Source organism: Panthera uncia, chromosome D1 (genome assembly GCF_023721935.1).
Source record: "Panthera uncia isolate 11264 chromosome D1, Puncia_PCG_1.0, whole genome shotgun sequence".
Classification (NCBI taxonomy): domain Eukaryota; kingdom Metazoa; phylum Chordata; class Mammalia; order Carnivora; family Felidae; genus Panthera; species Panthera uncia.
Genome location: NC_064808.1, coordinates 4,415,317 through 4,424,544, shown reverse-complemented (window position 1 = coordinate 4,424,544; position 9,228 = coordinate 4,415,317). Strand labels below are relative to the sequence as shown.

Here is a 9,228-nt window from a genome sequence, read left to right as displayed (position 1 = left end):
AAAAAAAAAAAAGACAGGACTTAGAGCAGTGTCAGTAATACAGTCCCATTAAAGTGAGAGAAAGTCTCTGTGTGCATTGCCGCGGTGCTGGAGAAAGGGGCATGCCAACTGCTGACAGTGGGTCACAGAAAGGTGGTAGGAGTCAGCCTGAAGACTGTTTTTAATCAGAATTTATTGTTTTGTATTTATTTTGGTCATAAAGGAGCTCTTCATATATATACATACATAAAAAGGTTTTAATATATCAATGTATTTGGCTGCCCAACTCAGTGAAACAAATTCAGTGTTGTATACGTATTTACTTTCCTGTTTTCTCTAAGATATTTTGATAAGCTGGGCAAACATGTGACTTGTGGTCAAGATACTAGATCTATGAAAGCTTGTTTTCTCCTCTGTAAAATAACATCTACCTCAATGGGGCTGTTGTGAAATTTAATGATAATGTTAGTAAATATTTAATAAACTATATCACTATTACAGAAAAAAAATCAGATGTCACAAATCTGTGAATAATGCCTGCCTACTCTGTGCCAGAACCGTGCTGAGTGTTGGGGTAAATATGCGCACACGCTGTGGATGAGGCCCTGGAGGGTCTTGCAAGGCAGTGGTGGAGCAGGCATTTCAATAGGCTGAGAAAGTGAGTGTGTCCTAGGTTTGCAGGCACCGTGCATGCCACTAGAGTGCTGCCTGAACACTGAGAAGCTGGGTGTGGATTCTGTCCCGAGGGAAGGAAGTGCCAGTCTTAACTCAGAAGTTAAGGGGGCACCTGGCTGGCTCAGTAGGTAGAGCATGTGGCTCTTGATCTTGGGATTGTGAGTTTGACCCCCACGTTGGTTGTAGAGAGATTGCTTATGAACAAACAAACAAACAAACAGACTTCTACTATGGGCTCCTGGGTGGCTGAGTGGATTGAGCGTCTGACTCTTGATTTCGGCTGAGGTCCTGATCCCCGGGTCATGGGATGGAGCCCTGAGTCTGGTTCCATGCTGAGTGTGAAGCCTGCTTGGGATTCTCTCTCCCTCTCCCTTTGCCCCTTTCTCCCACTCATTGTCTCTTAAAAAAAAAAAAAAAAAAAAAAAAGTTAATAAACTTTCCTGTTAGATGATAAAACAGTATATAAATGACTCTCAGTTTGTGAATTCTAGAATTGTTCTTTGTGGTGCAATAGGCTACTACTGCTGCTCTGAACTAAGATCCTAACATTTTATTTTGTAACCATGATCTAAAAATTTACACTCGGCTCTGCCTCAGGAGTATGATGGAACCAAAAGCAAAGTCATGGTTTCAGGTAGATACAGACACTAATGAGAAATTCGCTTCATCTGACACTTTGGGGGTGACTCTGGCACTAGTTAAAGAGAAGAACTGGTAGAGGATCCACTATAATTAGATCTTAATCCATTAAACTAGATTAGAGGGGGGAAAGGCAATCTGTATAAATAAAACTTCATTTGAAATATAATCCACACATTCTAAGTGGGAAGTTTTATATTTACTCATCAGTTTATTTTTTAAATGTAAACTCTATACCCAACATGGGGCTTGAACTCATGACCCCAAGATCAAGAGTCACATGCTCCACCAACTGAGCCAGCCTGGTACCCCCTAAGAAAAAAGTTTTGAATAATTTAATAGCTACAAGGCATATAAGGTTAGGTTAAAATACATAATAATTCTTCAAAGTGTTATTATATTATTGTGTTATGTAATGTCATGTTCTTACCATCTCTGATCTTTGGTGCCTGTCTTTTATTCTGAATTAATGTCGGGGGTGGGGGGAGGGGGGGGAGGGACTGGCCTCATTTAATAAGCGATTTGGAAGCCCTGTCTGGTTTTTGTCCTTTCCTGGTGGCCCCTCGGGTTTTACTTGCTACAGCTGGTAACATGTTTCTCCTTAGTATTCCATTCTTTATCACCCCTCCAGGTTAGATAGGACTGAGATAAGAACCAGGATTTTCCAAGAAGACCTCTCACACTATTAAGGAGAGCGTTTCAGACATAATAGTCTGATTGAACTTGGTCTTTCAGTCTTAAGATAAAGGGCAAACGAGACGTTTAGGATTAGAATGGCCATAGAAACTTTTTCAGGGAGAGCTCAACCAAAAAGCACAAAACTCCCACCTTTCTTGGTAAACTACTGTAAAAATTGAAATATTTAGCCCCTCCCTGGCAGCAAAGCCCAAGCCCCAAAAAGCATATTAAGCCACTGACTACATCAGAAACTCACTGACACAACTGTCCTGGAAATAAAAAGGTTTCCAGTGGTAAGAGCTAGGTTCTTAGTGGCCTGAGATGTTTATTTCAAAGCAGCTCCTGTAATTTCTGAAAAAAAAGCCAAGTTACAGTTATGAGAGTCTGAAAATTACATAAATCTAGATCCAAAATACAGTACACTGTAGTGAGAGATTGCTTGTTCAGTCCGAGCTTCACCCTGACCGTGAATCAGTGTGTGGAGAGTGTGTGGCACGCATCACTCGAGTAGCTGCCACAAATGGCATCGAGACGTCTGACGGGATACGAGGCTGGCCGCATCATCCAGGGAACATCAAGAATGTGGCAGGCAAAACAAACGACTAGGATAGGAAATGGGCAGGAGTGCTGGTGTCCTGGGGGGAGGGGTAATCTGAGGGGCAGAGTCCCAGGAGACTGGTGGATGTGGAATTGGCAGACACAGATTCAGTGGCTCCTTGCGCTGGTACCAAGGCAGGAGATAAAGCCCCTTGACGCCTTGACCTCAGGTTGTACGTCGGCTAGCTTTACTTGGTCACGATGGAACCGCGGGAAGAGCTGCCTAGACGTTTCGGTTATGGTGGTAGAGTGCCCAGTCGTAACCAGAGGCAGGCATCTGTTGTCGAAGTGGTTGATATTAAACAGACATATGTATTGAATATCTCAGTATTGGTTGAAATGTGTCATTCCTGAAGGTTTTTCTGGAAACATGTATGCTCATTCTGGATTCTGGGCTGGGAGAGCAGCAGTGAGGGCAGGTGAAGCAGGCGGGTGTGTGGGGAAAGAAGGGAAGTTGGAGGAACTCAGCTTGGGTGCCTGGCTCTTGCACAGGCTGAACTTCGGGTGACTCGCTGTTTGCCTGAAGAGCAGGAGAGAGAATTGGGGGGGGGGGGTCAGTGGGCAGGAGTGCCGGCTGTAACAATAAGAAGTGACCCTGAGGGGCAGGGTGTGGACGAAGACAAGGACACTCACGGGCCCAGATGCAGAACGGGTTAAAGCCTTCCCTTTTGCTGGCGCCTTCCGAAGTCGGCCAGAGGGAGCCCTCCGGGGCCGGCCTTGGGTTCTCCTATTGCAGTGGTGGTGGGAGGGAGGAGGCGGGGGCGCGGCCCGGCTCGCCTCCCGGGCAGCCTTTCCTCCAATCACCAGGCCGAGAGCGCCGGCTGAGCACACCCCCTCCCGACTCTGCAGCAGGACGGCTGGGCCCTCTGCCTGGCTCGCTCACTCGAGCTCAGCTCCCCCTCCTGCCATCTTCCGTTGCAAAGCATTTCTGGGAGCTGCATGTGGGTGACGCAGCAGCATTGTTCGCAGGCACAGGAAGCCGCGGCTGAGCTGAAGGGCTCGAGAAGGAGCTCCGAGCACGACACGCTGCTCCCTCTGGGTAGCCTCAAGGGTTATAGCTGGACTGCCCCGCCTGATGTACTTTGGGAGATTCCAGAATTTTCAAGTAAATCAGGATTTTCCTAGAGGCAGAAAACCTAAACTCCTTCAGCACAACTTCCAATACAGAAAACAAAACAAAGACGCTGGGGAAACTTCAACCAAGAGCTTCAGCAGCTCCAGAGCGACGAGAAACGCAAGGTCAGGCGGGTGGGCGGCAAACCCTTTCTGGCTCGGGGTGTGTGTAACTGTAGGGACTTTGTCTCAGCGGAAGAGGCGGAAGAACAGCCTACCAGGGGACTCCGGGACAATGCTCAGGTTACTTGGTGTTGCTCTAGCCGTCATTGCACTTGTTCCCTCTCCTGGTGGGATGTGCTCTTGAATGGGGTCTCTTGGCTTTGGGGAATCCTTTTTCCTTCTCTTCCCAGACGCCCGCTGTTCTCTTCCCCTTCCTGTGATGTGTGGGGTGTGGGCTTGTGTTTGAATGTTCTCCCGAATGCCGGGAGCCTAGATAGGCGTCAGCCTTTCCGCACTCCACCCCCGCTCCCTGTCCCAAACCCCCTCTGGTGAAGAAGGGTGGTGGCTGCTTTATATGGTTTCTTGGAGGGCCTCAACTGGAGTCTGCCTTTTTTGATGAAGCAGGGCGAGTTTGGTTGTCTGGCCCCAACAAAATAAGGCTTGGAAGGAAATCTGCATCTCCCTCCACACCCACACAGACCCCGGTAACAGAGTCGTGTATGTGTGAACAGCTGCCCCCCACCCCCCACGCAGACACAGTTTCTCCACCTACCTTTCCTTATCCCCCACCAAAAATCTTGCAGGTAGATTTAGACTGCTTTTGGTGAACGGTTAGGCTCCTTTTGCTGCTCTTAACCAATTGTGGATCCTTCTGTGAGGTCTGTTTTGCTGAAAGTGGAAAGTCCCTGTTTGTGGACAGCTCAGTGCTCTCCGGGGCGGCAGAGGAAATGGGCAGAGTCCTGCTCCTCAGCAGTAGACATGGGGGAGGGGAACTGTGCACTCCCTCGCACACGTTTTGAATGGACCTGAATTTTTCACCCTAGGGAGATTAGGAGTCCAAACTGGAGCCCAGTCCCAGAGCCTTAGTCCCACGTGGCACCGCACCCCGCCTCTTCACCCCCACGCTGTGCGGTGCTAAACAGGACACTTCAGAATAGGATGTCATAGCAACTTGAAGTAAATAAAACGTCTGCAAATGAAATCAGTTTGGGGGAGGGTGAGAGGCAGCTGGAGACTTGGCAAAGGGGTTCTTCGTAGAGGAGCTTCCCGGGTGTTTTAAAGGGCCTTTCTGAGTCCCAACTTGAATTTGGAGCATGATCCTTGGTAGAGAAGTGCCGCATGCTTCAAAAAGTCCTGGCCTCTAGGCACAGAGCCCACAAGATTATGGAAATGGTTATTAAAGATGGCCTAGGCATGCTTATTGTCCAGGATCAAAGTTGAGTGTTCACTGAAACACTGAAACAGTTAACACCCTGTACACAGTAGGGCAACCTGAAAGGAATCTCGTAACTTGTCTTCTGGATTTGTGTTCTTTTGCTGTTGCCCTTGCTGTAGGGCGCATGAGGTCAGAGGAAGAGGGATTTCGTCTTCTGCTCTAAGGTTCAGGATTCAGAAATTTCTGTCGAAAACATAAAGGCTTGCTTCCAAATAACACTCAACCAGTATGATTCACTTAAGTGGTAGTTTCTTACTGTAGCAGTGTCCTCAAGTCATTCAAACTAGATTGGCTAAAGCCATCAAAACTGTTGCCCCTAAATTGTTCCTGTTCCATTCCAGAATAAAGCCAAATGATTGACTTTGTGTGTGTGTGTGTGTGTGTGTGTGTGTGTGTGTGTGAGAGAGAGAGAGAGAGAGAGAGAGAGAGAGAAAGAGATTAATCGATTGGTTAATTTGAAGTTGGGATTTCTGTAATCAGACTTAGAAGAACAGAGCTCTGGGTTGAATCAAGACATTAAGATTGTTGTTCTGTTCATATTATTAATTAAGTATTAGCCAATCTTTTTTGCCACTTTGCTGAGATCTGCAAAATGAAAGCAGTACTTCTTGATAATTGTCACTGGTGTTGAAAAGTAAGGGGGCAATATAAAGTTTTACTGCCATGTATAGAACTGTGTGCCAAGTAACACTTGTCGCCCCAGAGCTAGTTACTTCAGCATACGTATTAACAGTACAGTGAGTATGCAGGTACGGGGTTGGGAGCAAAGGTAAATTCAAAGTCTCGATAGTACTACAGTAGTTTGAGTTTTCTCTTTCATCTTCAATTTATTTGTTTGGCAGTGAGTCTCTAAATGAAGGGAAAACACAGCTGCCAGCCTGCCCTTCCCATGTCGCTTGTGGGGACTGAGGCTAAGTCTGGATGCTGTTGGGAGTGGTTGGCTCTTTGTTCACCGTGTCCTGCTTTTCTTCCCCCCTCTTCTATCCTATTCTGCCCTTAGATTTTGCTGGAGGAGCTTGCCAACAGCGATCCCAAGTTAGCCCTCACTGGAGTCCCTATAGTACAGTGGCCAAAAAGGGATAAGGTAAGAAACTATTGTTCTTATCTTCAGGCTGCTGAAGCATTTTGCTAGCCGACCATCCCCATTCCGGGAAGAAAAAGAACAACTAGAGGCAGACAGCTTTTGGTGCATTAATATGAACTGACAGAAAATCATTACTCAGTTCTGTTTTAACTCTTAGGTCAGGGTAATTGGCTATCTTTAGAGGTGACTCTGTTAACGGAACTATCAAACCAGAAACCTGCCTCCAGGTTTGGATGCAAAAGTGTGCATTTGTTCACCAGAATGGATCAGTTCCTATCCTTCTGGCCCAGTGATTCGGTCATTTTCAGATATTTTTTAAAACTAGTTAAAATAATTACATACATATTCAAATGGCTGGAGTATTTCTATGATGGCCTGAGTGTACACTCAAGATTCCCCTTCATTTGGATTTTTCAGTATCAAAAAGAGAAGGAAAGGGATCACCTGTAAGCTAATAAATTGTCAGGTATGAATTTTCATGCCTCTTCAGTTAGGTCCTGTGTAATTTTTCCCATATTGTCCTTTGTCAAGGTTATTTATCAAATAAAACGTAAGGGCCCATGGGTCTGGCAAATACGTAGGCTCTTCTTTGGTTTTCCCCGGTTGAAATTTGCAGAGCCATCACATTCCAGGAGTGTTTAGGTGAATAGCTGTGAAAGATGTCTTAAAGAACCACTTCTTACTACCAGGGTGGAGGAGTCCCACTTGGCCTGGGCTTGACCACATGAGACTGCCTCAGAACAGTTTAGGCATCTCTGGCTGTTCAATGTTTTGTGTCAGGAACATGTTTGAGGCACCGCGGAAAAAACTGAAAGACCCAGTCCTTGTTCTTGAAAAGATCACCAGCTGGACAAATACAAGCACTAAAATTTTAAACGTATACCTGAGGGATGTATTTTACTGGAGTGTCTGTTATGTACCAGACTCAGAGTAATAAAGAAATGAGCAAGATTCATCTCGCCCTCAAGTAGTTTATCGTCATCTTTAGGAGTATCTTCTGAGTAGTAATATCCAGGATAGGGAAATATTGGAGGGTCCCTGGAATGACATTTGGTACATAGAAAGCCTCAGGGAGGGGTGAATCTCACAGCTCAGCAGAGTGAGAGGGACGTGACTGAAGTAGATAGCCTGAAGGGACTGGCAAACCTTGTCTTTGAAGGTAATACGTAGGTGATAAGTAGAGTAAAATCAATAAATATTTTAGGTTTCGCAGGCCACGCAGTCTCTGTCGGCAACTTCTCTACTCTGTCATTGCAAGTGAAAGCAGCCATAGACCAGACAGAAAACAAATGAACATCATGGTACTCCAGTCAAATTTCATGTACAAACAGGCAGTGGGCAGATCTGCCCACGGGCCATAGTTTGCCAAGCCTTGTGATCTTATGCCCCCTCCAGTCCTTAAAGCTACTTGATATATTTGACCTCACCGCTTTCTCTTTCTAGCTTAAATTCCCCACCCGGCCAAAGGTGCGGGTTCCTACCATCCCCATCACAAAGCCTCACACTATGAAACCAGCTCCTCGGTTAACACCTGTGAGGCCGGCCGCTGCCTCCCCCATAGTGTCAGGAGCCCGGCGGAGACGAGTGCGCTGTCGAAAATGCAAAGCCTGTGTGCAAGGAGAGTGTGGTGTCTGCCACTACTGCAGGGACATGAAGAAGTTCGGGGGGCCTGGTCGCATGAAGCAGTCGTGTGTCCTTCGGCAGTGCTTGGCAGTAAGTGGTCTGCTGGATACAGAGCTTGGGGGAGGGGTGGTGGTGCCAAAAGGACTGAAACACAGGTAGTAGAGGGTGGTAGAGCCTTCAGAGATGGAAAGGAGAAGTTACTCTCTCTCTCTTTGGCTTGCTTTGTTTTGCCCCATTTCTCTCTGAGTTCAGAAGGAAGATACCTCACACTAAAAATGATCCCATTTAACCTTTCAGCCTTGCTCGCCCAGTTTTCAAATGAGGGAGCAGTGTTTCAAGGGCAAATCACTGCTTCTTGTCCCCTCTTTAACTGGATTAGAAAGGAAGGACCTGGGAGGCCTGGGATAGACTGGGGAAAATAAACTGGTCTCTGTCAGTCTCTAGTTCTCAGCTGGTTCACTCTCCCTATCCTCTTTCTCATCTAGTTTTCCTACCAGAAACCTCTCTTCTCCACCTGGTTTCCTTGCTCCCTAAGTGTTCCCAGGAGAATTAGAGGAAGCAAAGCACTCGTCTTCAGTTAAAGGGAAGCTAAACCGATAAGGATCTAAGTCTGCTCTTTTCTTGGTTTCTGTCTTTGTCCTCTTGTAGCCCAGACTGCCTCACTCAGTCACATGTTCCCTCTGTGGAGAGGTGGATCAAAATGAGGAGACACAGGACTTCGAGAAGAAACTTATGGAATGCTGTATCTGCAACGAGATTGTTCATCCTGGCTGCCTCCAGGTGAGGAGAGGCCAAAGGGGCCCCTAAGGTCTCAGGTACTGAGTGGAGCAGAGGAGGGTGGGAATCCCCGATCTGGACCATCAGCAATGGGCTATGTAGTGGTCTAACATCTGTCCTTGATTCATGGTCTATGCTGTGTGTCAGCCACTGGCTCGACCCTGAGGATAGTCTCGGACACAGAATAATAGTCCCGTTCCCTGCCCTCATGGAGCTTGCGGTCTGGCCTCCATAGAGTGTGTTTGGAGTCCCCAGGCTATCATGGAACTGCCTGGTCTATTTGGGAATGCCTTGTGCCTTTAAGCATCTCTCCTGTGTACTTGACTGTATCTCTGGATGCCAGTTCCTGAAAGATGGTTAGAGTAATAGTATCAGCTAACGTTTAATGAGTGTATCAGGCTTGGTTCACACTTGAGGGCCTTTAAGAAAAAATGATAGAGGTTGTGCCTGGGTGGCTCAATCAGTTAAGCATCTGACTCTTGGTTTTGGCTCAGGTCATGATGTCCCAGATTGGGAGTTCAAGTAAAAAAAAAAAAGAGAAAATGATAGAGGGGCACCTAAGGTGGCTCAGTCGGCTCAGGCTATGATCCCAGGGTCGTGGGATCAAGCCCCGAGTCCAGCTCTGCACAGAACGTGGAGCCTGCTTAAGATTCTTTCCCTCTCTCTCTCCCTCTCTCTCCCCCTC

The 9,228-nt window shown here is 46.9% G+C and overlaps 1 protein-coding gene across 4 annotated transcripts in view; it reads left to right on the top strand.

Moving 5' to 3' along the window:
- Positions 1-9,228, top strand: part of KDM2A (lysine demethylase 2A) — a 112,585-nt gene that overhangs the window by 92,340 nt on the left and 11,017 nt on the right. For all 4 annotated transcript variants that reach the window (XM_049615739.1, XM_049615764.1, XM_049615748.1 and 1 more), the window contains 3 exons: positions 6,060-6,143; positions 7,587-7,856; positions 8,415-8,546. In XM_049615739.1, the coding sequence (XP_049471696.1) occupies positions 6,060-6,143; positions 7,587-7,856; positions 8,415-8,546 (486 nt within the window). The remainder of the gene's footprint in view (positions 1-6,059; positions 6,144-7,586; positions 7,857-8,414; positions 8,547-9,228) is intronic.